The sequence below is a fragment of the Alternaria atra genome (assembly GCF_907166805.1).
Source record: "Alternaria atra isolate CS162 genome assembly, contig: 25, whole genome shotgun sequence".
In the NCBI taxonomy this organism is placed as follows: Eukaryota; Fungi; Ascomycota; class Dothideomycetes; order Pleosporales; family Pleosporaceae; genus Alternaria; species Alternaria atra.
Window position 1 is genome coordinate 1,402,769 of NW_025091323.1, and position 26,237 is coordinate 1,429,005.

The 26,237-nt window shown below is 50.8% G+C and overlaps 13 protein-coding genes across 13 annotated transcripts; 8 read left to right on the plus strand and 5 right to left on the minus strand.

Annotated features, from left to right (window-relative positions):
- Nucleotides 1–384: 384 nt before the first annotated feature.
- ALTATR162_LOCUS5468 (uncharacterized protein) lies at nucleotides 385–1,799 on the minus strand (the record flags this gene model as incomplete). The annotated part of the gene is made up of 4 exons (XM_043313087.1): nucleotides 385–1,014; nucleotides 1,073–1,387; nucleotides 1,440–1,534; nucleotides 1,589–1,799. The coding sequence occupies 4 exons, from the start codon at nucleotides 1,797–1,799 to the stop codon at nucleotides 385–387; spliced, it is 1,251 nt and encodes a 416-aa protein (XP_043169022.1).
- Nucleotides 1,800–2,387: 588 nt separating this feature from the next.
- ALTATR162_LOCUS5469 (uncharacterized protein) lies at nucleotides 2,388–2,831 on the plus strand (the record flags this gene model as incomplete). The annotated part of the gene is made up of 1 exon (XM_043313088.1): nucleotides 2,388–2,831. One exon carries the CDS (start codon nucleotides 2,388–2,390, stop codon nucleotides 2,829–2,831), a length of 444 nt encoding a protein of 147 aa, XP_043169023.1.
- A 1,652-nt stretch (nucleotides 2,832–4,483) lies between these two features.
- ALTATR162_LOCUS5470 (uncharacterized protein) lies at nucleotides 4,484–5,288 on the plus strand (the record flags this gene model as incomplete). The annotated part of the gene is made up of 3 exons (XM_043313089.1): nucleotides 4,484–4,817; nucleotides 4,881–5,147; nucleotides 5,200–5,288. 3 exons carry the CDS (start codon nucleotides 4,484–4,486, stop codon nucleotides 5,286–5,288), a joined length of 690 nt encoding a protein of 229 aa, XP_043169024.1.
- A 585-nt stretch (nucleotides 5,289–5,873) lies between these two features.
- On the plus strand, nucleotides 5,874–7,151 carry ALTATR162_LOCUS5471 (uncharacterized protein; the record flags this gene model as incomplete). The annotated part of the gene is made up of 1 exon (XM_043313090.1): nucleotides 5,874–7,151. The coding sequence occupies one exon, from the start codon at nucleotides 5,874–5,876 to the stop codon at nucleotides 7,149–7,151; it is 1,278 nt and encodes a 425-aa protein (XP_043169025.1).
- Nucleotides 7,152–7,303: 152 nt separating this feature from the next.
- Nucleotides 7,304–9,755, minus strand: ALTATR162_LOCUS5472 (uncharacterized protein; the record flags this gene model as incomplete). Its single annotated transcript, XM_043313091.1, has 2 exons — nucleotides 7,304–9,580; nucleotides 9,627–9,755. 2 exons carry the CDS (start codon nucleotides 9,753–9,755, stop codon nucleotides 7,304–7,306), a joined length of 2,406 nt encoding a protein of 801 aa, XP_043169026.1.
- A 183-nt stretch (nucleotides 9,756–9,938) lies between these two features.
- Nucleotides 9,939–10,359, plus strand: ALTATR162_LOCUS5473 (uncharacterized protein; the record flags this gene model as incomplete). Its single annotated transcript, XM_043313092.1, has 3 exons — nucleotides 9,939–9,979; nucleotides 10,029–10,193; nucleotides 10,242–10,359. The coding sequence occupies 3 exons, from the start codon at nucleotides 9,939–9,941 to the stop codon at nucleotides 10,357–10,359; spliced, it is 324 nt and encodes a 107-aa protein (XP_043169027.1).
- A 316-nt stretch (nucleotides 10,360–10,675) lies between these two features.
- ALTATR162_LOCUS5474 (uncharacterized protein) lies at nucleotides 10,676–11,455 on the plus strand (the record flags this gene model as incomplete). The annotated part of the gene is made up of 1 exon (XM_043313093.1): nucleotides 10,676–11,455. One exon carries the CDS (start codon nucleotides 10,676–10,678, stop codon nucleotides 11,453–11,455), a length of 780 nt encoding a protein of 259 aa, XP_043169028.1.
- A 261-nt stretch (nucleotides 11,456–11,716) lies between these two features.
- Nucleotides 11,717–13,471, plus strand: ALTATR162_LOCUS5475 (uncharacterized protein; the record flags this gene model as incomplete). The annotated part of the gene is made up of 2 exons (XM_043313094.1): nucleotides 11,717–12,726; nucleotides 12,775–13,471. The coding sequence occupies 2 exons, from the start codon at nucleotides 11,717–11,719 to the stop codon at nucleotides 13,469–13,471; spliced, it is 1,707 nt and encodes a 568-aa protein (XP_043169029.1).
- A 551-nt stretch (nucleotides 13,472–14,022) lies between these two features.
- On the plus strand, nucleotides 14,023–15,938 carry ALTATR162_LOCUS5476 (uncharacterized protein; the record flags this gene model as incomplete). The annotated part of the gene is made up of 3 exons (XM_043313095.1): nucleotides 14,023–14,190; nucleotides 14,257–14,603; nucleotides 14,651–15,938. The coding sequence occupies 3 exons, from the start codon at nucleotides 14,023–14,025 to the stop codon at nucleotides 15,936–15,938; spliced, it is 1,803 nt and encodes a 600-aa protein (XP_043169030.1).
- A 642-nt stretch (nucleotides 15,939–16,580) lies between these two features.
- On the plus strand, nucleotides 16,581–17,723 carry ALTATR162_LOCUS5477 (uncharacterized protein; the record flags this gene model as incomplete). Its single annotated transcript, XM_043313096.1, has 1 exon — nucleotides 16,581–17,723. One exon carries the CDS (start codon nucleotides 16,581–16,583, stop codon nucleotides 17,721–17,723), a length of 1,143 nt encoding a protein of 380 aa, XP_043169031.1.
- A 412-nt stretch (nucleotides 17,724–18,135) lies between these two features.
- On the minus strand, nucleotides 18,136–18,357 carry ALTATR162_LOCUS5478 (uncharacterized protein; the record flags this gene model as incomplete). Its single annotated transcript, XM_043313097.1, has 1 exon — nucleotides 18,136–18,357. One exon carries the CDS (start codon nucleotides 18,355–18,357, stop codon nucleotides 18,136–18,138), a length of 222 nt encoding a protein of 73 aa, XP_043169032.1.
- Nucleotides 18,358–18,803: 446 nt separating this feature from the next.
- ALTATR162_LOCUS5479 (uncharacterized protein) lies at nucleotides 18,804–20,470 on the minus strand (the record flags this gene model as incomplete). The annotated part of the gene is made up of 2 exons (XM_043313098.1): nucleotides 18,804–20,268; nucleotides 20,310–20,470. 2 exons carry the CDS (start codon nucleotides 20,468–20,470, stop codon nucleotides 18,804–18,806), a joined length of 1,626 nt encoding a protein of 541 aa, XP_043169033.1.
- Nucleotides 20,471–21,872: 1,402 nt separating this feature from the next.
- Nucleotides 21,873–24,447, minus strand: ALTATR162_LOCUS5480 (uncharacterized protein; the record flags this gene model as incomplete). Its single annotated transcript, XM_043313099.1, has 2 exons — nucleotides 21,873–23,310; nucleotides 23,360–24,447. The coding sequence occupies 2 exons, from the start codon at nucleotides 24,445–24,447 to the stop codon at nucleotides 21,873–21,875; spliced, it is 2,526 nt and encodes an 841-aa protein (XP_043169034.1).
- Nucleotides 24,448–26,237: the final 1,790 nt, after the last annotated feature.

The following is a 26,237-nucleotide window of genomic DNA, read 5'->3' on the forward strand; positions in this document are numbered from 1 at the left end:
TGCTGGATGTTTGTGATTGCGAAGAACTTGTTGGATATACTGATATGCCGTCAATAGCAGATCATATCGATTACGACTTCCGTGGCATGGTGAGCAGAGCGATCGGAAGTATTCATGAAGTTCGGGCTCACTCCTGAAATCCAGTCTGCTAAAAGGAGTGCGTTTGCGACAAGGTAGATGTGGTGAGCATAGAAGCACTGGCAATGCTGAACGTCAACAAAACATTTACTACCACGAGAAGAGCATCATGCTGAGATTTGAATATTGATTAGGGTTGAAACTAAACGCTACGCTACGCTTCGCTATACTGGAAAATCATTAGGGGGGTATATTGGAGATCGTGTCCTCCAGGGAGCTATCATATCATGTCGCTACAGTAGAAGCTTACTGGGAGAACCTGCTGGGAGAGTTCCTCCCAAGGTACTTCCTGTCCTCAAGATCCACCTCATAAGCCTCGTAAGGGTCAGGTGAAACCTGCTTCTCAGTCACAGCCGCTGCTGCCTCGACCTTGTTGCCCATCTCGACGAGGCTGATATCGCTACCAGTGCGGTCCTTCTCCTGCGAGCGATAATGGCCCATCTGGCTGCGGGGTGTGCTACCAACTGTGACGACAGTAGCCGCGGAGATCTTGCTGAACTGGCCGCTGCCGCTGCTGGCACTGTTTGAGTTCTGAGTACCCATGCTGGAACCCATCCTCTGGAGGAGAGAGCCCATAGACACCATGAAACTTCCCAGACCCGCTATGCTGAGTACAGGTCGTAGTTTGGGAAGGCAGCAGGCAATGAGAGCAACGTTGGTCTCAACAACAGTCCAGAAGAGACCATGCGAGGTTATGCCGATGATGTCGTAGGTGGGCATACCCATAATGTACTGCTGGTCGAGGGCAGCAGAGGGCGTGTTCTGCTTGATACAGATGACCATGCGAACGATGGCAGAAGCGACAGCGAATCCTCCGAGCAGAAAGACACCGCACAGCTGGATCTTGCGGATGGTGGGCATTTGTAGACGCCAGATCTGTTGGTGTCATGGTCAGTGACAGTTCTTCTTCTAACTGAAACTCATGTAGACTTACCCAAGGAAGTGGCAGGAGCAGGATGCACAGATCAAAGACGGCATCAAGGACTGTGAACGCGATAGTGGCTTCAAATCCAAAGGGGCAGTTTTCGGCGATGCTTGCTAGAGAGCCCCAGTTGGCGGCAAAGTTCAGGCGGCAGTCGAAGATGAAGCCAATGAAGAAAGCAATCGTGAAAGCGACAGTGAGGACGATGAAGACCAGAGAAGTCCACTGGAAGCCAGGCCATGTGAAAATGCGACGGTAGAGGAACAAGAAAGCGAGTTTGGTGAGACCAATAGCGAGCGGCTGCATGATAAAAATCATGTACACACACTGTGAGAGCGTTAGTTTAGTGAGCATGCCAGATAAGGGCAAGTAGACCCACCTTTTCTAGGATTACCAGTTCTGGTGTGGTGCTGAAGATCCAGCCCTCAATGTTGCTAGGGTCATTGTGACCGCCAATGATTCCCTTGGCCGCACCTAGAACGATGGTTAGCTAAAAGAAAGGCTTGACTCTATTTGGGTTGATCTTACCATAAATCATAACGGTGGATACGCCGATAGTCGGAAGAAGAGCACAGAGACAAAAGAAGTCATCGAGGTGCTTGCTGAAACGCACATCTCTAGATTTGATGGCCTTCTGTCCTGCCACGCCCAATCGAAGAGCGACAGCAAGAACAGTTACGACGGTGAGGGAAATACCAGTGGCCAAGCACGAAGTAACATTGATGTATTCGTAACCCATTCTGCCGGTGATGCAGCGAACTGGAGAAGATAGTATGAAGTGAATGAAATGACTGAAGTGATAATAACCGGTGGTATACACTTGGGGTTATGTACCATATGGCATTCACAGCTGTGAAAGGCGGAGATAACTCCATGCTTCAAATCGCATACATACCTAGGTACACTGACACACACCCTTCCAGCTCTGTTTAGGAGACCTAGTTGCTTCCAGGTGCATGGGCGTGCGCAAGGCTGCCCGTTGGACGTGAAAGTGACGTAGATATGCCCAACGAGGTGAGAAGTGCCCATCAACGACGTGCGGAAGATCACCCGTACCTCAGTCTAGATCCGACCCCTAATGCGAGCCTGGGGAAGAGCGTTGATTCGCAGACCCACCTAGATCTTGAGACAAATGATCTTCGATCGCAACGGACGCGGTTCCGGGATGCCGCACTACTATCTAGGTGCACGGCCGCAAACCTTAACTATACGCCGCTTCGTTAGGACTTGCCTCGTGCATCCTGCACGTTGCTGACCATCGTGACTATTTGATTTGCAGACTCGCTGCAATGTTTTCCGATCGCTACCTCTCACATTCGCCAACACCATGTTCGCTCGATACAAGCTCCTATCGTCAAGTGACCGTGCTTCGGAACATGGCCCGGATTCTCACTCTACGCAAAGACGACACTACCCAACGATAGCACTTGCAGTGCTTACAATCGCAAATGTCTGTGTACTAGGCTTGTCTATTGCCATATGGCGCACTGCGGGTGTGGCCGCTACGGTCACCCCGGAAGTTTCTTCTACACCTGCCAGCCTCGCTGTGCCCAACGCCCTCGATCCACAACCCAGCGAGCTTGCTAGGGTAGAATCCCTTCCCACAACGTTCGTTCCTTTCCATTGGAATACGCCATGGGGTGCGCCCAACGCCTCGGAAGCTGACTCGCTGTGGGACAACATCAACACTGCGCATGGTCATATCGCAGTCGACCATGAGTTCGCAGCAGAGAATCACGTGAGTTACCTCGAACCAGGTCCCTGGAAATGATGACAGCGTCGATGAACGAGTAGTGGTTAACAGCTTCAACAGTGGCCTTCGTCCATGGACATACCTGGAAAACCCGGTAAAGGGATGTATCTTCTCCAGGCCTACCATCAACTTCACTGCCTCGTACGTCACTTCTTTGATTCAATCCCCTTGTTTCCCGATCTATACACCTTTCTGACTACCACGATGTAGCGCATTGTTCGCGCTTCATATTTGGCTCTAAAGCGCCAAGAGTTCCCTCCCTTCCCCTCGCATCATGCCCTGCATTGCTTTGACGCTCTTCGCCAGCACATTATGTGCCATGCGGATAACACTCCGCTCTATGGTCATGGCGACGGGATGGCTGGTGACGGGCAGATGCACCAATGTAGGGACTGGAACGCGCTTAGAGACTATGCAACGAAAAACACGGCATGTTTTCGCGATGGCAAGCCTGGTATGAGCTTTGAGGATCGGTTCGGTGTTTGTGATGACGGAGCGGATGGTTTGGAGGAGCTTGTGTCTGTGACCACGGAATCATAATATTTTTAATATTTCGAGTAATATACTCTTTCTTACAACTTCTTCGCGATGCAAAAAACTATCGTAGGTTCCCTCTTCTTACAGTCACCCTCTTGCTGCCACATGTTACCACAGTACGTGACATTGCTGTCAATGCACGTTGCCCAGATCTCAGTGACTGTATGACTCTCACTCGTCATGTTGAATAAAGTCGATGCCGCTAGCATATCACACAGCGTGATAGAAAGCCATTTTGTGGAGTTGTTGCATTAGAGCAGTGAACCGATTCAGGGCTTCTGTGACTTTTTCATGATTTGAGTATCTTCATCGCAGCGTTCTATCGCCATGACCGAATTCGGACTGTAGCTGTCAGCCACTATGCATACTATAGAGTGGCTGTTGTATAGTGAACAGCTAGCTGAATGTTGGTGCACATCGCGGAGGCACCCGCAGTTCTACCAGGTAGAAGGTAACGAAAAAGGGTCTACCGTTCTGGAAGAACGTGCGCTGAAAACGTGGTTCTGGCCCAAAACGGAATCGAAAAGGGAGGCCTTACCTACGTACCGATCGCTTCTGGAACCGCCCAATAGTTGTCTGAGGCTGTCAGATATAAACTATAATATCTTCTTATTGGTCGGGGAGCTTTTACCGCAAGGTCCGGAAACTTCTCCGCCGGGTTAGTGCGAAACCTTAACCAGGCGATGGTTCTGGGTCTCGGTGCCCTTTGTGCCAGTCAACCCCACCGACGTATTTGCTCGCTTGGCGGCTGGGCAGCAACAGTCTTAGTGTACCTGCGTAATGATCGTGAATCTGTAACAGGGCCTGGAAGCCTCACAGATTTGAAACTCGTAGTGTGGAGTGCAAGGCGTAGAGTTCTAACAACCAAGGCGCTTCGGAGTGCGAACCGGATGGGAGCAATTAGCACTGAGTCAACCACACACAGGGGGTTCAACAACAAAAGATTTGAAAACATACCGCACTACAAGCCACCCAGAATGAGTACAAAGGGCCAGGGAATTCCTATCGTTTTAGAGTCATCAGCTTCAATCATCTCCAGCTCTTCTCATCAGCTCCTCATCTCCAGTCATCTCAACCATCAGACTTCTCTGTGACTTTGTGCTATCAATCGCTCAACAGCTTCGAATTTCACAATGCAGCTCACTACTACTCTTGCTCTTCTTGTTGCTGGTGCGACCGCCTCCCCTCTCCTCGGACTCAAGCTTGGCGGCCTCGGCATCAATGTTGCTTCCTCGAGCGCTCTTCTGGCTGTGAACTTGGGTGGAGCTAAGCCTTCTTCCGTCATGGCATCCACTGCCTCCATCACCGCAGTGCCAACCGTCGTTGCGAATGCCAACCCGACCATGCCCTCGACCTTCTCTGCCCCAGTCCAGGGCTCCGGTATCCTCACTCTCGACAACCTGCCTGCTATGCCACCTGTCATCGACAAGACTCTTGCCGGTGTTCTCGGCTCTGTCCTTGGTCTTTGTAAGTATACACCACGATTTACTCCCATATCACCTGCCGGCAAGTCGCTAACAAATTCTCCAGCGTCCGGAATTTGCAGCCTCGACTTCAAGTGCACCATTACCGTCGCTGGATCCATTCAGTCCCTGCTTGTCGATGGTGACAAGTACACGACGAACAGCACTATCTCCGCTTGGTGCGATCAGGGCCGCTGCTACGGCTCTGTCGATATGCCTCTTACGGCTACGGCTCCCTTCGTCATCACTTGCGACCAGCTCACTGGCACCAAGGCGTGCTCGGCCACCATTTCAGGTGCTGCCACTGCTATCTTCACCAACGGTCGGCAACTTGGTAAGTTCAACCGAGTATACCATTCTCCGAGAACCGCACTAACAGATCGTAGAACTCTGGGGATGGATCACACCTGCTGGTTACTGCAAGGACGGTGTTTGCGTTGCTTCCATCAGCGCTATCAGTGACCCAATGTACTAAGCACACTTTAGAGTGTGATGGCTGAGATGACTGAGATTGGGCGCCAGCACCTTTCATTCCTTCTTCTTCTTCGTGCTAGGGCCCAGGGATGGAGCTTGATTGCTTAAACTTTGGACCAGTACGGTTCGGTCTCGAAGGTCTCTTATGATGTAATGTTTTTCCGACGGGTTTCAGCGAAGCGAAGGTGTCCGTATACGACTTATTTGCGAAGTACTTAATACCAAATTCACATTTAGCAATAATCCATGATCCGAGAGAACTCGTTGGGTGTTGCGAAATGACGAAGGACTAAGCCTCGACTAAGCTTGTGGTAGCGCAGTGCTAAGTGTCGTGCATTGATTACTAAGATTTACCCGGCCGCGTCATGGTTGTTCCGCTCCGGCTCATCTAAATTAAGTGGTCTCCAACACCAATACGACTAGCCTCAGGCACCCAGTGGCGCCACGATGTTTGCAGCCGGGCGAAGTTCTCTCCTGCTGCCTGATCTTCTTGCTGTTCTTTGTGCTTTCGAAGGTTCCGTCTGACCATATACCACGCGCATGTCTCTGCGCATCCACTCGCTTTTTACTTAGTTAATAGTTAATAATGTCTTCTTCTACCTCGCAGCCTCAGGCCGTGCCACACGCGCCCAACGCGACTCCAGCTGCGCCCCCTGGTCCTGTCCCGACGCCTCCTCCAAAGTCTGTTGCCAGACTGTCCGACGCGACGAATGCGAATGCTACGTCAACGGTGAACGCAAACTCCCCCCGAACCCAAGCTTCGAGCAGCCCTGCGCCGGGTGTTCCCACTACGGGTCCTACGGCGTCGATCCCGAATACGACAACTCCACAGGCGACCGCGACCGAGACCGAAGAACACGTTTCGTTCAACGACAAGCTCAATGCCGCCGATCGGTACTGGAAGTTCAAGTTTGGCCTCAAAGCCATAGTCATCATAACAGGCTTGATCGGCATAGGTTGCTTTGCTTGGTTAATGTCCGCAGGGGACACTTCCGTCTCCGACTCCTATATCTATGGCTACAACGGCTACGCAGTGTGGCCCGGTATAATTACTTGGTCCATCTCAATAGCCTGGGTCGCGCTTTGCATCATCATCTTCCTCGTCCGCAAGCGGCCTGTGCACCCTGGCGTCCGTGTATCGATGGATCTTCTGCTCTGGCTTGCCTTCATTGTGACAGCAATGTTTGCCATCCTCGCGCTCCAGGACGTACTGGATTTTGGTTTATACGGTGGACCTGATCGATGGAACTACAATTACTCGGGCAGCGATGGAGACTATGTCCTGGCTTCCAACGGCACATGGGTTTGGGAACAGGACACCAGTTATATCAATTCTCCGCGAGACTGTTCCTCGTACGCTCAGTTCCAGAACTGTGAAGAGCAGGACGCTTATGTCAACAAGCTTTGGGCTGAGAAGGGGCAACGCTCAAACATTACGTTGACGGGTGTTGTATGCCAATTCTTCGGTTTGGTTCTTCACTTTGCGCTGTTCGTGTGGGCTTGCGTTGATTGCCATCGCTACAACCGTAGCAAGGTCAGCAAGGATGCGGAAAAGATTGCCGCCAACATCGTACAGACCATGATCGGCAATGGAGCTATCGTGCCCCCGCCAGGACAGGCACACATGAAGCCGCCACCGGGGCAAGTCATGTACTATCAGATGCCACCAAACCAGCAGGGATATCCGATGCAGCCTCAGTATATGCAACAAGCACCGGGACAAATGCAGCAATTTGGGCAACACCCACAGATGATGCAGCAGCAACAACAACGCATGGTACCTGGACAGTATCCAATGGGTCAACCTGGGATGGCTGCCCCAGCACCGACCAACGAGAAGAGTGCGGGACCGCGTTACGCTTGAGTAGTGAGCAGGAGATGTATGGTATGACTGTTTGTGCGAAAACTGGAGGAAGTGGGAGTTTGTTTCTTTTCTGGCGAGATACCCCATCGAAACATGCGTAATAATGTGAAGTTTCTATCAAATTCAACTGTTGACATGTTTTTCTACTCATTCTACGTTGCCTCTTGCGAAATGTTGAAAACGCGCAACGAGGTATCATCACTCGCTACAGCAATCTGCTGTTGCTCGCCATCAGCCCTTGCAGGCCGCCAGACAATCTGATTGATAGTCTTTGCGGGCACCAGTTCTGCTTTTACCATAGAAACCTGTACCTGATCCAAAGCATCTGGCAACGCGCTCGCAATACTGATCTCTCCGTTCTCCGTGCCAAAGGCAAACATGACTTTTCCACCTGAAAGCACACTGTTACATGCTACTGCTGTGACTGCGCTGTTAGCTGGTACGGTAGCCTTGAGCTGTACATCGTTATCGACTATCTGCCATATCTTGACACTCTTGTCCCTTCCAGCAGTCATAAAGGTGGGCAGCTCGAGAGGTGTCCATGCAGCACCCAGTATCATACGCGAATGTCCCTTTGGATTCGAGTACTTGAGTGTGTACATGGATGGCTCATCGTTACGCTCCCAGATAACCCACTGTCGGTCTCGTCCAACGCTGAGAAGGTACTTGTCGTCTGGTGAGAACTGTAGCGCCGTGACAGTGAGCGAGTGTGCCTTGAGTGCAGGTTTAACTTCTAGCCATTCCTTCGTGTCGTATAGGCGTACAACGGCGTGGTCGATGGAGCTAGCTCGGCATGCGGTTGCAACGAGACTTCCGTCTCGACTCACAGCGACTGCGGAGATTTCGTAGCCGTGTCCGTATAGTTTCTCTGTCTCCGGCCACAGCAGGTGGCGGGCAAGATGGTCTTCGAACGGTGGGTGACTAAAGTCTAGTGTCGATTTGCGGATTACAGAAGCAGGGTCAACGGCTTCGCGCTCGTCTTCATCGCCGTTCTCGACTGGCTCATCGTCCCCGACGGCTTGAATAGCTTTGTTCGAAAGGCCGAGAACAGGAATGTTGGCGGCGTCTGGGAGTTCGGCGGTGGTTGATGCCTTGATACCAGAGAGCTTCTCGAGCATATCTGCTACACCTCTAGGTTCGTCGAAGATACGTAGTAACTTTTCGTCTGCACCGGAAATGAACTGAGAGTTGGAGACCGCATCAACGCAGTTTAGATCGTAGCCGTGGATTTGGGGCCGTGAGAACTCGTGCCAGGAAGTCGATGAGCCTTCTCTTTTCCATTGTGAGTAGAGTCGACTTGTTTGATCAGAACCAGTGGAGAGCATGTAATAGCCATCTCTTGACCAACTCACGCCCTTGACCTCGCGCACATGCCCTGTAATGGCGACTTGCTGCGTCCACATATCTTCTGTGGCTGAGTACGTCCACTTCCTCCAACTTCCTGTTCGTCCAAGAGATACTACTGTGTTGCCGTCTGGCGACCACAACCCGATCCAAAATCCGCCGGCACTTCCCGTAGCGCTCGTCGAGCCCTTTTGGGCGCTGATCTCGCCTAGTCTGGTAATGCATACCCATACACCTGAGTTTGGATCGGACTCCCAAATGGCAAGTGAGTTGTCTTCGGAAGCAGTGAGAAGCTGCAGCTTTCCTTCGCGATGTCGCCACGAGGCCTGATATATCCAATCTTCGTGCCCTAGTAGTAATGCCTCGAAGGTGATGGAGTGCTTCGAGGCAGCTGAACTGATCCAATGTGCCTTGTTTGATAACGCCTTGCCCAGTCCACCCAACGCTGGGTCGTTGAGTGCACTACTCGCAGCGGGAAGCTCGTCGCCACGGTGGAGTCGCCAAAGGCGGACGTATTTATCCTGACTTGCTGATGCTAGCAGTAAATCGCTGTTGGAATCGGATGTCTCTCTGGTGAAGGCAAGCGCACGTATCCATCCTTCATGTCCAGTGAGAGTTGCTGAAAGCTGGAATTGGCCTTCTTGCGATACGAAGATCTGAATAGTAGCGCGAGTGCCCGCGACTGCTAGCACTACAGATGTATCATCCAGAGTCGCCAGTGCTAGATTCAAAGGGAAGTATTTCGGTGAGAGGGTGATAGTCTGCACCAGCTCGACGTCGACGGTGTTGAAGTCTGCATCATGGACGAGCTTCCATATCCTGACAGTGCCGTCTGAAGACCCAGTTGCCAAAGTGTCCGAGCCGGGCAGAACAGCTATTCTGGTAACGGGCTGAGTGTGTTCGGAAATTGCCTTCACACAATCAAAAGGTTCCCCCCTTCGGCCTCGCCATATGCGAATCGTATTGTCCGCCGATCCACTAAGCAGGACCGAGACACCGGGCAGTTGTGTTGGAAAGAATTTGACAGCGTTAACGGCCTTGGTATGTCCACTCAAAACCGCCTGAACGCCACGAAGACTTTCATCCTATCTCGATGAGTGAAGGGTACGTCATTGGCAAGATTGGACACACCTGAGGATCCCATAGTGCGATGGAGTTGTCTGCGCCGAACGCTAGCAGTTGTGACCCGGCTTCATCCCAGTCAGCTGCGGCGGGGTTCCGGTTGCCGCCTACGGAAATGAATTCAGAAGATGCATTCATTGTTCGGCTTAGGCGTTGTGTATGCGCGTGCACCACGTCTAGTCATCGCCATAAGGATTTCTTTGGCGCTAGTCTCGCTTAGCTGCGTTGGAGTTCTGGGGCTGCAGAGCAGGCGCAACCAGTCTCGATAGCAACACAGTATCTTGTAAACCTCAGCCACCTTGTAGGTGATCAAAGTTGGATATGTCGAACGATGACACTATCCCGATAACGATAGAGTTCAGGTAAGTGAGTCATGTTGATGTGGCAATAACACTCCCTGACCCTCTATAGCGGAGGGCTCGAGATCCTGTTCGCCAACCAGAAAAAGTATGACCTCGCCTTACCCGCCAGAGACGAATCTGGAGAGCCGGCAAACGTGGCATTTCTCGTAAGACATCTTTGCGACAAAGTCATGAAGGATCCGCGTAAGGAACTCTTCGTCCTTGACGATACGGTGTATGTTCATGCTTCGAGATGATGACAGCATATTAACAACAGCTCCAGGCGACCTGGAATACTGGTTCTCATCAATGAAGCAGACTGGGAGTTGGAGGGTGAAGACAAGTACGAGGTCCAAAATGGTGATCACATCATGTTCGTGTCTACGCTTCACGGAGGATAGCCAGAACGCATGCGATCAAGGACAAGTCACAGGCCGTATTTGAGGAATTAATTGCGACCCGCACTATTCACAACGATCCTCACACCATGCAATTCTCGTTCTTGCGTATTAGACCTGGACACACGGAGATGAAGAGTTGGCTTACGTACCCATGCGCAGATTCGGAATCGGAAAGAGCTTCCGAGTGGCATCTCAATCTAACGAACTAACCGTGTCGCGCTACAAGAGCTTGTGCTGACAGGGTGGCCTGACCCCTCATAAGTACTGACCTTCACGTAGCTGTTGCTTTTTTCTCCTCTGCTAACAGATCGCAACAATGACTCGTGGCGACGTCCTACCTCCTCATGTCGATCCCTCTATCCGTGAAGTCAATGATGTACTTCTGGGCATTGGTGGTATCACATACACCATCTGCTATGTCCTCATGACACGTCAATCCATCCGCGACCGCACGTACGCCATGCCCCTCTTCTCGCTCGCTTTCAATTTCGCCTGGGAAATCGTATTCGCCCTCTACGTTGCCGAAGATCCTCGAGAGAAGACTATGTTTACTATATGGATGCTCATAGACCTCGGTCTCGTTTACGCGGTTGTCAAGCACGGTGCAAGCGAATGGAAACATGCGCCAGCCGTGGGTAGGAACGTTGGCAAGATATTTGCGGGCATGCTGGCGTGGTGGTGCATTGCGCTGTATGCTGTGAGCAGTTGGTGGACTGATCCGGTCAGCCCAGTCAACCCGAAAGCTGGAAAATCGTATCGCGGTATCAATGGCATTGACACGGATGAGCTGGGTTTCTTGACCGCCTTGGTCGCGCAGGTTTTTCTGAGCGTCATGTCACTGGCGCAGATAGTGGTCAGAGAAAGCAGTCGCGGGTCGTCATACAGCATTTGGGCGTCGAGGTTCATTGGCAGTCTGGCGGGGCTGACTCTAAACTACGGATACTGTTGGTGGGTGTGGCCGGAGGCGCATGGGTACTATGCTAGTCCTATCAATGTGGTTATGATGGTCACTTGGATAGTGGCTGATCTGGGATACTTCGTGGTACTTTGCAAGGTACCGCAGACAGGTACGACCATGGATGGCAAGACCAAATGAGGAGATTGTACACGCTATAGGAACCACACACGTAGAAATCATATTCAATATCGCATAACCCATTTTCCACACTAGGCGCACCCCTGCTGCTGCTGTATCAGTGCCTCTAACGCATCGAGGATGCCAAGCTTTGGTCACCTGCTGTCGTGACAGCGCGTTTCCAGGGTCCCGCATGCTGGATCGCCTCCGCGGCTGAACTGATCTCATTGTTTACTCGATCATCAACGTCCTCCCGACGACCACTTTTTGGCCACCAAACACATGGACTCCGATGACGAAGATCTCAAGCTGGCGATGGCAATGTCACTGCAAGGGGGTTCGCCCCGGGCCACTCGCGACACCACAGCAAGCGTCAAGACTGAGACCATTGACCTCACATCTGACAACGATGATGATGAAGATGAGGATCTCCGGCGTGCGATTGCCTTGTCAATTCAGGAAAGTGGGAATGATAACATCCAGCGATCATCAGCGGAAATCGCTCCAAAGCCAGCGACCGTGGACAAAACTCCAGGTTTCATGGGCATGGATCGAAGAGCCATGGAACAAGAGCGTCTCGCAAGACTCGGTAAACGGAAACGCGATGCATCACCCGAGAGACCTTCGAAGCAAATCGCAAGGTTGCCTGCAGCGAAAAGCACCGCAGAGAGTCCATCATTACAATATCCTAGAGGGGCGATTAAGCGCACATTTGCGTCCAAGTACCCACGGACCGACGACATCACGATCGACGAATTATTAGAAGCACCGAAAGTCAACATCGCGGTGATTAGCTCATTTCAGTACGACTCAGGATGGCTGTACGAGAAGCTTGACCCGACAAAGGTCAAACAAATCTGGTTGATGAATGGTAAATTCAAAGGCGAAGACGTGCAAGCGAAGCGCATTCAAGAGTGGAAGGAATCTGGAGTACCAAACATGAAGCTACATTTTCCACCAATGGGTGGTATGATTGCTAGCATGCATAGCAAGTTCATGCTGTTGTTTGGGAAAGACAAGTTGCGTATTGCTGTACCAACCGCGAACATGACGAAGACCGACTGGGGCGAAGTTCCAAACGACTGGCAACCCGGCATCATGGAGAACTCAGTATTCTTGATTGACCTTCCCCGGAGAACCGACGACACTGCTAGAAAGACCGGAGACTTGACGGCTTTTGGTCGCGAATTGGTATACTTCCTAGAAAAACAGGAAGTTGGGTCGCAGGTGGTTGAAGGCTTGCTGAAATTCGACTTCACGGAAACCAGGCATCTGGCTTTTGTTCACTCAATGTAGGTCCATCACTATGTGTTCTTGTGGTATGCGCTGATTCAGAATAGTGGCGGTTCACACAAGATCGAATCGAAGCATCCCACAGGTCTCCCTGGTCTCGCACATGCTATACGAGAGCTCCGTTTAGACGACGTCGAACACATCGAGCTGGACTACGCAGCATCGTCCCTCGGTGCTATCAACGATACCTTTCTGTCGCGCATTCATCTCGCAGCACGCGGCGAGTCGTTCACAACAGACACTACGCCTCTTCCCAAGGTGCACGATGACATTAGGATCTACTTTCCTACCAATGACACGGTTGAGAAAAGCATCGGAGGTCCCGGATGCGCGGGCATCATCACGTTGGGTACCCAATGCTACAATGCACCAACATTCCCAAAAGAATGCATGCGTGAGTACGACTCTACGCGACGGGGTATGCTATCGCACAACAAACTGCTGTTCGCGCGCGGCCGTAAGAAGGACGGGAAGCCGTTCGCTTGGGTTTACGTTGGCACGGCCAACATTTCAGAATCAGCATGGGGAGGACAAAAGGTATTGAAAAGCGGACAAATGGGGAGTCTGAACATCAGGAACTGGGAGTGTGGTATCGTCATGCCTGTGCCAGATGCCAAGCTTCGGGATCTCAAGTGGAATGAGATACCTTCCATGGGTGTGTTTGAAGGCACGGTCGAGGTTCCCTTTCGATTTCCCGCGGACAAGTATGAGGGCAAACAACCCTGGTTCTTCAGGCCAGGATAGACAACATCTAGATGGCAATGATGCAAGTTGCAAGCGGTATCTCCAAAGAAGTCTATTTTCCGGCGGAACCGCTGGATCAAAGCGCGGTGAATTTGCGTTTTTGTTTCGGTGCTGAGAACAATCGGAGAGATCTCCGCATGCCTTATTGCTTTTGTGGCGTCTGCACGCATGCAAAGGGTCTACGTATACTGCTGTAGAATAGAACCAAAGGTCGTTAAACTTGAAAGTCGAGGCAGGGGCTTGCTAGGTCCCAGAGTAGAAACGTATGCGTCGTATAGAAATACATGTGACTCGATAAGATGCCTGCTGTCAATCATCTTGTGTCATTTGCTTACCGAACCCTCCCGGAGGCAGCCGGACCAATGCGGCCGTTCGGTGGACGAAACGGAGATTCGGGGACTCTGCCAGCAAAAGTTCCGATGCGCTTTCGCCAACACGACTGATGAGCCATGATGACTGTGGGTGCATACACCACGATGTTGCGAGTTCCACCATGATAACGCGACCCTGTCTCTATTAGTATCACGCATGTGTTCGCTTCCTTTAGCCTCATGTCGGACCCAAAGCGCGCCCACCTCTCCGCCGACGCGCTGCTACCCCAAGATAGACCTATAACCGCACCTCTTCATACATGGTTCACTTCGCCTGCGCGATCGCATAGCAACATTGCGCAAGCGAAAGAGCTTCCGTTGCATCTGATTCAGCTGATCCTCACTCATGTATGTTGCTCTAAACCCCCCCATGCGACCACTGGCCCTACCAAGATATGCTGACAGCGATGGAAGCTTGACGATGCTGGTGATCTTGCGCGCATTACGCGCACATCGCGTCTTTTCTACTACATGACCCTTCCGCGTCTCTATGAGAAAGTTACGCTACACTCCTACGCGGACATACGATACGTAGATGGCAGACCTGAGGGTTACGGTAATGGAAGTCCATTTGCCATGGGTCTCAACACCCTGGTGTCGAGAAACTTTGGCGAATACATACAGACATTCCGTGTCGTGGGCGACTGGCGAGAGCACGATGTAGACGACTACAAGCAAGGCCGGGTACCGGACAATAGCATGATACTGCAGGTCGTCATGCGTGCCGCACTCGACAAAATGAAGAACCTCAAGGCTTTCGCGTAAGTGTCATGCCAGAATCATACAGGAAGAACGCTGATGCGCGTAGCTGGGAGATGAACACTCCTCCATTGTGTACAGTATACCAAGGCATTACAGCTAGAACATCGCTAGTCTCGCTCACCATTCGATGTCCAACACGGCGAACACCACGACCCACCACCATCATACCCCCACTTCCGAATCTAGCCACACTGGTTGTGTACGACATCGATCCACTCTGCTATCCAGACGATATATCGCTGCTTTTACTGGGTTCCAAGAAGCTGGAAAACCTCAAGTTGCACTGGAGTCCGCGCATGCGAGCTATAGGAGAGGAGTCAGTCACTCTGCTCTCCATATTCGGTCGATGCGTCGCTGCGAGATATGCGATACCTATCAAACGCATGGCGATTTACAACGTTTATACTCGCTTCTCTGGTGATGACTTCCACCACGTTATCAACCACGATGTCCAGACAGAGATCACGGTTATCAACTCCATGGGCAATTCCGATCCTATGACGGTCTTTGCCGACGATTCCTGGCGAGTACACAACAACCATCCGACGCCCCGTAATCTAAAGATGATACGCACCGACAACACCGACAAAGAGAGTGTTGTTGTGCTGGGGAAGTTCAAGGGCTTGGAGCGAGTGTACATCGTGAGTAATAGGCGAGGCAAGGAAGCATCGAAACCAAATAGCACAGCTGCAACGCCTACTACACCGTCCACTATGACGCCGGGCATGAACGGCGGTACTAGCGCAAGCGGCACTCCCAATGCTATGACTGACCAACGCTGTCGCAGCGTCGGAAGCGAGTTCCTTGCGGCCATTCAAACCAATCACAATCACAGCATTCGCCATCTTCTTCTTTCAGATCGTTGGATACTATCTGACGACACTCTGTTCAGACTTTGCCAGTTATGTCCCAACTTAGAGCAACTCGGTTTCGCTTGCGCAATCCCACCCCTCGAGTCGGTGCGCCAAGTTTTCGCTCTGGTGCCGAAGCTATGGGCCGTCCGTTTCCTTGTCCGCCCAAGTTACGATACGGGCGACTCGATGATGGATGATTCGGAAGCCGAGATGCACGCGTTTGCGATTGGAACAGAGTTTTGGCGACCAGAGTACAGGAATATCAAGTACGTTGGATACGGCGACAATATCGTATTCAGGCTAGGTGGCGTTTATTTCCCCCCTAAGGGCAAGGATCCGATGCCGAATGGTAACGAGAAGAGCTTTAATGCGAAAAGAGCGGGACCGAAGAGAAAGATTGACGTCTTGAAGAGAGAGGATGTGAAGGATATTGAGATTTGGGGGATGGATACTACAGAGTTCGACCCGAAGTTTCCTTGAAGAGCACCAGTTGCAGGAAACAACAACTGAACATTTTCCATGATGAAGCGAGCCCATCGGTTGCCCGCTGGCTTCTGCAAAGCATTACGCTAAAGCCGCCAGTCAAGACTCCCACAGTCTTCATGGAGATTATTGCGACTTCACTCAACTAGTAACGCAACGTAACGTTTACGGTGGTAGTTTGTCATCTTTCGCTCTGATATGACGCTTTTTAGAGAGGGACAGTGCTTGCCACGAGCAAGCCTACCATGTGTATTAGTACGGGACAGTCGTTGACGATGCGACGTGTACAGTACAGCGTAAGAGTATACTATGAGGGCGTATTGGATGTTACGGAGTGATAGAGTGAGTTTTATCTCTCTCAATACTGATTCGATCATTGCTGCCAGAATTTTCCTACACTACTGTTGCATGTGCATCGATAATTCGAACCACTATGGAGGTGCGCTAAGAGCAAGCGATAGTACGCTGAGGGGGTGAAGGGCTCTTGAGACCTCTTTGACAGTGTTGCTATCCCAAGTCAAGTGACCCCTAACGTTGTGTGCTACGTATGTCGACATCAGATTCGGCTTCTTTCATTACCATAAGTCTAGGAACTGTCTTATCCCCCACATTCACTGAGTCCCTAATCGACAGCCTCTCATGTATTCGCCTCGGGTTCTACCTTCGATTGCTTCTACCAACAATGCAGACAACGAGCGATCAGCTACCTCTACAGCGGCAACCAACGACGACATGGACCTGGATCCAGTCTACCAAGAAACGAGCAAACAATACATTTCACTGCATGAAGCAGGCAAGGGCACGTGCGGAAAAGTCACATTTTGCATACGAACGCCGTCGTCGACCGCGAACGCTCCCACGACAAACCCTACAGCGCAAAGCCCAGCCATTGTAGCCATCAAGATACCTAGTCGAGAAATGTGTCGCGACAGAATAGCCGTCGAGATCACTGCTCTACGACGCATACACAGCACCTTGGCTGTTAGTACGAATAGAAATGTTGCGAGACACCTCCCCACTTTCATCGGAGCTGACCCAATTGAGGATGGCGGGTCGCGCTGGTTGTCCGTTCACCCTATCCCTGGCTTCAACCTCGAGCGACTTCGGGTCGTGGTCACCCATATAGTATCCTCCTCGTCCGGAGCCTCCGCCACTCGCACCCTCCCATTCCCTGCGATACCGGAAGTACTTCTGTTACACATCGCGAAACAGTTGACGAAAGCGGTGGAGTGGCTACACAACGTCGCCAACATCTCTCACAACGACGTCTTTGGCGGGAATGTTATGCTCGACATGTCCGCCTCAAATAAGGAATCTGGTTTCATAATGCCAACCGTCGTCTTGATTGACTTCGACCGCGCAACCTTGCACCCGAACGATAGAGAGAAAGGAATCGACCGCTCGTTTGAATATGAGCTTATACATCTGCTCGACGGTACGGGCCGAGCGTCATCACGAGAGACTGATTCACTCAAAGAAGACACCATTGTACCGGAGGGTCTGATGACCTGGTGGGATGTGTTTACGAGGTTCCTCGCCATCAATAAGAGTCAATATCTCCAAGAAGCGTCGTCGAGTTCAGCGCAATTCAGGGAACGATTCGGCGTGGCAATTGATCGCCGATTGGAGGATATAGCTGACGAGGAAGAGCGGCAGGTACAGGAGTTGCTCGATATGGTTGTCAAGAAAGAGGTTCGATTTCCAAGTGAGGAGAGGATTAGGGACGCGCTGGGGCAGTGGGAAGATGGGCAGGTGCTGGTTGTTGTACAAAAAACAAGATAAACCTATTTGTATAGTGACGGATAATACTAAATTTCCGGAGTGTTTGTTATTGAGTTTACACAAGTCGCAAATGTACATGAGATTTCTGGATGTGACAGCATATTGTAGATTTACTATCTCTGCCCCCACATCTAGCCATCCATGAGACTTTACGGCCTCAATGGTGTACTGAAATTGACAAGATGTGGATATTTTGAGATAGAAGTAAGAACTTCGTGTACTCCTCGTTCGTCCTGAGCAATTTTTCTCTAATTTCAGTGCTTCGTTGCGCGCCTTGTTCGCACTGATCTCGGTGTTGCTGTATGCTTTGACATTTTTGAGTTCCTGCTCTCGCCTCATTAGTCATACCTCAGCACTTAAATCTCGCACTATCAAGTGTCACAAGCTTACACTCAAGCTCATGATTTTCGTTTCAAAGACAAGCGTTATCAGCTCGAAGATCGTTGCATATCTCGCCTTCGTCGACTTGCTTGCGGAGCTGCCAGTACTTCTCCATGTATATCTCAGCATCCGCATCTATGAGATCGAGCTCTATGCTATCAATAAGACCTGCAATATCATCTTCGTTAGTGATGTAAGCATTTGATGGTTGTGAAGGGCGACCCTTGAGCCAGGAGGATATCGTAACGGCCATGTTGGTTTATGGTTGTTACTAAGAGTTTTTATGATATGTTTGACCAATACACCATCTTTGCTCGGCTTCAGTAAGTTTATTGTCGATGGGAGTGATCTATCAAGTCGATAAGTGTTATGAGGTGGGAATGAAAGAATATGTGTAGCACATAGTCCGGTTTCAGGTAGCTATGGGGTTGCGACATGGCGTTCTGAACGGACAATGTCTTTCCGCTCAGGCGATGACATAGACACGCGATACAATGTGAGCCGCCCACTTGGTTGTTAGTGTGTACTCGCTCTCGTTCTTAGCCACTTGCTAAACACTCTGTATAGCCGAATTTATACACGAATAACGATGAGCATGCACGTACTGTTAGTACTATCGCTCGCATATCGGGATCTGGAAAAGTGGTCGAAGTAATGACTTCCGTCTCCACTGGCATATCTCATTCATATACCAACAAATCAGCTAAGACTTCCAACATCCTCGTTCTGCATCTTTGCGTTCTTCTCCTTCCCCAGGAAGATCTCCTGCTCAATCCTACTCTTTCCAACATCTACGAAGAAGAAAAGCCATGCGCAACTAACTAAGCTCAAGGCGAACAAGAAATAAAACGGACTACTGTTGTTGCCGGTATCATCGATAATGGCAGAGCTCACCAGGGGCCCAATAAAAGCACTCGTCTTACCAACGATAGAGAACAAGCTGAAGAAAAGAAACTCTTTGCCTCTCGGTGTGACCTCGGAGATCATCGTCTGCGAATAGCTGTACCACGGACAGACAAGCAGTCCATAGAAGACCTGATACAGCCATACTTCCCATTTGTTATGGAAACCAAACTTTTGCGTCCAAATGCCAATCATTCCCCAGCCGTCAAGTAGAACAATGCAGATGGCGACGACCATGAACATAGTCTTGGTGGACAGACCATAGTGCTTCTGAATGCGCCAGAAGGCACCAATCCCGACCGCCTGCGCAGCGATACCAACGATGAGCAGGTAAGTAAGCTGAAGACTGTTGTATGCAACGATCTCGTTCTGCAGGGTTCCGATGACCGTTACGGTCGTGTTGAGACTGTCACCAAGCAGGAAGTAGCCTGCCAAATAGGCCAAACTTTGACGTAGTTGCCAGATCTGACGGATCGCATAGCCAAGCTGTTTGAGACCTGCTAGGACTATGTTCGCGCGTCCTGGATCCTGACCGGGCCGCCTCTTCTCTAGGATAAACCATGGAAGAGCGCACAATATCCAAACTCCTGTTGCAAAGGCGATGAGTACCGAAAGACCCCAGTTGTTATTCTCCGCGCTGTCATTGACTTTCAGACCGAACATGATGCCCACAATGACTGCTAGAATGAGGATCTCAAAGACCGACTGAACGTAGAATGCCGTATTTGAAAGCTCGTTTCGCTTCATCATATCCGCAAAATCGTACTCTGCACGGGTAATCGTCCCATCGGCGAACTCTTCGGCTTTAATTCGCAGCTCCTTAGTGTTTCTTGCTAAGCCAGGGAATGCAGCGGTCCAGAAGGTGATTGTCGTTTGGTATGCAATGAGGCCCACGATGTAGAGCCCAACACCAGCATGCCACTTGTCCTCGGTATGAACTCCGAGCCAGCCAAATCCGATTCCAAAGGCAATGATGGAGAGTCCTATCAGGATATTGGGGCGCCATGTACCAAAATCGGCGAAAGAACCCAAGATGAGGAAGACGACAACCTGGATGGCAAAGCTGATGCCGTTGCAGAGAAGCACGATTGAGTTGATAGTACGATCTCGGCCCATGAAACGTAACACTTCGGAGTCTCCTGCAGCTTCATACATGAGATTCTGGAAAGCTGTGGGGCCGAAGTTGAAAAGTGTGAGGCCGTTGTCACCGACGTAGTAACTATTGGCGGATTCCGATATCAGCTTTGGCACAATTGACGGACTGCGCTCCAAATGACTTGATGCGTTGAGAGATCTGCATACCAATAATACGACCATATCTCCCACTTCGATGTCTCGTAACGTTCGTCAAACTGGTCAGGTGCAACAGGAGTGTCGGTATCGACAGGTACGCCGATAGCACCTTTGATAGGGTCTTCAGCCGGCGCACTGAGAGGCGCAAGGCCAGGCTCATTCGAAGCCATGGTTGAGCAGTTGAATGAAAGGCAGTGATTAGAGAAGCACAGGAAACTCAGCATCGAACGTTGCGCGACTGAAAGCTTTTCTCGGCCAGGTAGTAGTCGCTTAGTGTACCCTAGCGATTTGCCATGTTCGGAGATAACCTCCTAACAATGAATGGGAAAAGATGCGCCTCGAGCCTAGGCCCTCCAATGGTGCGGAAGGTCGGGGTGATCATGACCGCGATGGATGTCCCGCAAAAGCAGAAGTGCCAATGATTGGGAAGATGCACAAGTAAGACGTGCAAGCTATAGCCAAGCCGAGCTTGGTACGTGGATGATGTGGGGGTAAAGTTTGAAAAGCCTGAATACGTGATAAGCTAGATTGTATGCGGAGTAGCGTGTGTACGCCACTGGCGTAACCACCGCGCCCCCATTTTCCAATTGCCGACGCGCGCCCGGGCGCGCGTCGCGCAAACCTCACGCGCATATCGAGATGTCTAACACACGCGGCAGGGAGTACACGGGACGACAGACATCATATTCCACTTTGCAGAATTTTCCAAGAACACCAGTAAAGTATTTCATCCATCATACGAACGCTTGAAGCGGCTGCAGCCGTGAAATCCGCAACACCACCACTTCGTCTTTCCCCGGTCGTCCTGGATAGCAAGACCTGAAATCGCGCGTCCTTTACCAGTTGATGAGTCCAAGATAGCCTTGATTTCACACCTTTGACCGCCTCCATCTAAGCGCTTGCCACCAACCGCTTACCTACCAAGTCAGAATCCAATCGTAGCACCAATCTGCCAATGAATCCGTGCTCCCCGACACTGGAACAACAAGTGCAAACGACTCTGAAGTTATAATTGTCGATCACTACGTTTGTGGTGACAGAATATCGCTAGGGATGCTTCTTTGCCAGCACGCTACCATGACCGGACTCCCAGTTCCGCCTATGGCATCGCGATGTCTCTCGAGTCAAGTACCACATTCTGCTTGGGAATTTGATCACTCTTAGTCTTCTCCCCGCTAAGCTCAAGACTGTTCATACAGATCCCCACGTCTTCAAAATCCTCGTTTACAAAGACGTCAGCAGGAGCATATGACGACCTTGAGTATCATGTAGCACGCTGATATCTGGTTCACACGTATCATACATGACATCTCATGAGCGAAACCACTTGTGAAAAGGGCAGTATAGGCAGCCTGTGCTCACGTGGACAACTGCGCCGGATTGGTATTTGATACTGGTTAAATTGCAAAAGTCATACATACTCAATGCTCCATTGCCGTGAGAGTAAGCGCGATAAGTCACACCAGGAACAATAAGAGAAGCAGTTCATTGTAGGCTTTCCGAGCCTTATGAAACGCAGTTGTAAGCAAATGCATCGATGCCCTAGATTGGACCAAATAGCTCGATAGCTTCTTAACCCTGCTGTCTCATGACCGGCGCCGGCGCCGCTTCTGCCTTCTTTCCAAGCCGTTGAGGCCGCTTGCCCACCTTCACTTGGCCAACCAGGAAACTGTCATCTTGGTATCGCTCGTCGCCCTCGTGTACGTTCGGACACTTGTTGCCCTTGTCACAAGTGCCGGCAGGGAAGTGGAAGCACTTCTGCCGCACACATTGAACGCCCTCTGCAGCACAGTTTGAACATGGCTCACCTTCGTCGCACTTTTGTTCCCACCAATGACGGTAGCAGTTCACACACGGGACTTCTACTGGTTCAGAGGGACCTGGAGTTCTGCGTCGCGAGCGTCCAATGGGTGCGGGTGTAGGACGAGAGGAAGCCCGAGTCTCTCGTCCCGAAACTGAGAGCTGGCACGAATCGTTCATGTGCATGTTAGGCTCATTTTGGGCGCCGTTGGGACCGTAAAACACGACCCTCGGACTACCCGTTTGTAGCTGAGAAGGGTCGATATTATGGTACTGGAAGCCGCGCTGCTGGGGTTGTTGGTTATCGAATTCCTGTATTTTTGGTGTCTCATTCGAAGGGAGGGTCGTCGTGAAGGTCATCGGAGTAGGGCCTCGCTTGGTCTGTTCATCTCCAGTAAAAAGCCAGCTCTCTCCAGCGTGTGTTTCCTCCATAAACAGCTTTTCTTCATCAAAGGTAGTCATCATCTCCGGGTCTCCAATGTTGGGAACGTATCGCCTGCTCGCTTCCTGGTTCATGCTCGGAGGCTGCACATCGAATGATATAGAGCATTCCGAAGGTACTTGCGAGGCGCGAGGCAGAGGTGGCGGCATTATAGATGCTGAGCCATACGAATGCGTAGGCTGCATCTGTAGCTGCATCGTTACTGGGTTCTGTGCCTGGGCTTGTGATTGGACTTGTTGGCGCATCTGTTGCAACCGGTGCGCCTTGAAGTCTTGCATCTGAGCCGAGCTTAGATTTCCGGGCTGGTTGATCATTTCCCGACCATTTCTCATTTGTTGCCGGAGCTGAGGAACATTGTACGTCGGGTAGGGGCCATATGGGGCGGATGTAGGCGACTGGCGGCTTGCATTGTTCGAAGCCATCTGCTGTCTAAAGTTTCGCTGCTGCTGCTGAGGTGACACGTTCAATGACTGTTGTGGAGACGACATGCAGCTCTGCTGGTGCGGAGGTGCGACGATGCCTGTACCTTGCTGTTCCGAAAGGTGTTGTGCGGGTGCTATCTGAGCCGCTGAGCCATTTGATTGCTGCGACGACTGTCGCCTATGGATGTTGTCAGATGTCCTCTGAGCCTGTCTCTGCATTTTCGCGCCGTCCATCATGGTATCGCCGTTTGTATTCGTTGCTGATCTCGGGTTCATAGCGTTGGTATCAGAGAGGAGGGAAGCTGAGCGCGTATGTTGGAAGTCTGGCGTAGTGATGCTAGCAGCACTGTCTATGTCAGTTATGGTTCCATCCATTTATGTGATGTCTAACTCACCCGTAAGAGTCAAGCCTCCTTCGCTTGCTGGGATTGAACATCTCTTGTGGCGAGCTCTGCTGATCGTGTTTGGCAGGCCTCTGATGGCTGTGTTGTACAGTGTCAGATGCTGTCTCCAAGTGTTGCCTCTCTAATTTGATCTGCTTGTTGGCTGTGAAGAGCTTCCATTCCAATATGGCCATTTTCTCTTTATAAGCTTGTTCTATTGGGCGCCATTCGTCCAACTTTGTCTGTAGAAAATGCTGCGCCTGCGCCTGCGTCTGCGTCTTATAGGTCTTAATGGTAGTCTCTATGTGTTCTTTCATCTTAGCTTTCATTGCATCGATCTTACGTTGTGATATTGCAGTAGCGTCCTTGAACGCCTCAGCTCTGGCACTAGCGATCTGAGCCTCCATTTGCTCCTTGATAGGCGCATTGGGTACGGCCTGCGTTTTCGTTTTCTCTACGTTGAGTTCTTGTCGCAAGTTCACAATGACACTTTTGAGGTCTTCCAGCATCTTGTCGGCAACCTCCTTTTCGCTTCTGAGCTCATTGATAGTCTTGTCCAACACCTTCTTGTCTTCTTCACCTGCGACGAAGCCAGCTTGCAAAACGTCAATCTGCTCTGTGAGCTCTTTCGCCCAAACTCCATTCCCCTTCTCTGCATTGAGCCGGGAGATTTCATCTTTGAGACCTTGGAAGACGCTCGTTGTGCCAGCGAGGAAGTCTGCACGCTCGGACCTCGCATTCTTAAGCGCTATCCTAAGATGTCTGGTCTCATTGTTGGCATGCAGCTTTTCTGTATAGCGGCTTTGGGCGCGCGCCTTCGCTGCGTTCGTCTCGGCTTCAGCGACGGTAGTGCGCTTCTCGGCTTCGATGGCGCGTTGCTTTTCGTTCGCGGCCTGGGTCTCTGCGTTTCGGAGTCGTTCTGTGAGGCGCTTCTCCACCGATTCAAGTCTAGCAAGGCGCTGCTTAAGGGCGATGTTCTCATCGACCAGTGAAACCCCAGGTGATGCATTCTCGTGGGAAGATTCGAGCGTTGGATGCGATGGCTTTGCGGGTACGGCGCTCAAGGCGCTCTCCTGCGAGGAGTGATCCAAGGGCGGCATGACTATAAGGGCGATTTGAATATCGATGATTGTTATAAAACGAAGACGTAAGACCAACGTGTGGTGAACGAATTTGTAGTTTATGCGGTAATATGGTAGGATGATGCTTTGGCGAGTGGACGAAGAGCAAGGTGCAGGAAAGTGCGAGTAGAGTCAGGAATGAGTCTGCGATTCAGCGCTAGTCTCAGTATTTTAGAGAAAGTACTAGTGAATGTTGAATCGAGTTCGTCTGGTGAAGGTGAAAACGATAAGACTGCTCAAAGCTGGCTGTTGGATGCAACTGTCCTCGTAGGGTTCGGACAACATTCGCTGTAGGTGTGGCCGAGTCGCAAAACAACTCGAGGTGCTGTTCGAGTCACCAAGAGCGATAAAATGATTTGGTGTTGAGTGCGGAAGCGATAGATCTGAACTATGGTTGAGATATTGTGTGCGATGGTAGATGCAGGCAGCCCATGATCTTCAATATTACAGTGCGCGAACGGCAGTAAGCTCTGCTTCTCTGGCTTGTGGTAGGAATGCTGAGCTAGAATTATAGATCAGAGGCCTTCGGTGGTGTGTAAAGAAAAGCTGTCCTAGTGAAGGCATCACGAAAGGGACTGATTGGCGGTGGAAATATTGTAAAGCTTGCCGCGTGACTCTAGACCTACGGGGATGATGTTGGCACACACATACCGCGTCACGGTCTCCTTGACATGGATTTGAGCGCAGGATAATACAATAGCCGTTAAGTGATTTCAGAAAGAAAATTTGAAGATCTGGTAGCACGAGACTTTCATGCACTGCTCGTACGCCTTCCTTGAGACGAGTTGAAATACTCCAAAATGGCCAGGCGATTCGAAACCGAGAGAGTGCCAAATCATACGCACAGAGTTTATAGGAAATAAAGGTGACAAAAAGACGGACAGAACAAAGAGTGAACAATGTCTCTCCCACACGTATACAGCGCTGTGCGATGAAGAGACACCCGTATGTGTGTTATCATACTTACTATGCTGTGGATATCTTCAGAATCTCGATGAATGCTTGAACAGCAAGAGATGCAGAAGATGTTATCTTTCATCAACCAAGTCACAAAAGTGTGCCGGCACGTACGGCGCCATTCCGGATTTCTTGCGCACAACCATAGAGATACGTGCCATGTTCTCATTTTCAGCGCACTCCAATTATCCAGCAATCACGTTCGGCCTGCACATGGTAGACGCGAATACAGAGCTCGCATCGAGTCCTATCCTCGTTCTGACCTGACCCACAGTGCAACTCCCTGGAGGCGTGTGAAGCTAATGTCCCATTATAGCATACACCCAGCACCAACACTGAGCAATATCATGTTTGTATTTCTATCCATTGCGAGCATGTGACAGACCGTTGGCAATTTGCATGATCTCTCAGGGGACTTTTGGCGGGTACCGGCGGAACAGAACTATCGGTATCGTATGCGTTGAAGTGCCATCACGCAGGCAAATGACTCAACAAAAGCAAAGAATTAAGACGCATTGCCTGATGAAGGAGAGCAATATGAGATAAGAAGACGTGAGGAGAGGCGTGTAGCAAGCGCGACGACGCGACAGAACAAGGTTTGCCGATCCCCTTGCCTACCCCGCGTATGCGCGTCATCTCTGCGAAACATTCCGTGATTGGCTGGGTTGTTTCATCACTTTTGGCATGCATGTCGTTCTTCCTGCATACCTTCTATGACCGGCCATCTCGCTCATTCTTCCCTACCGCCGACCTTCACAGCATGTGTGTTCGCTGGACTTTGTTACCGAATCAGAATTATGTGCAGCACAACC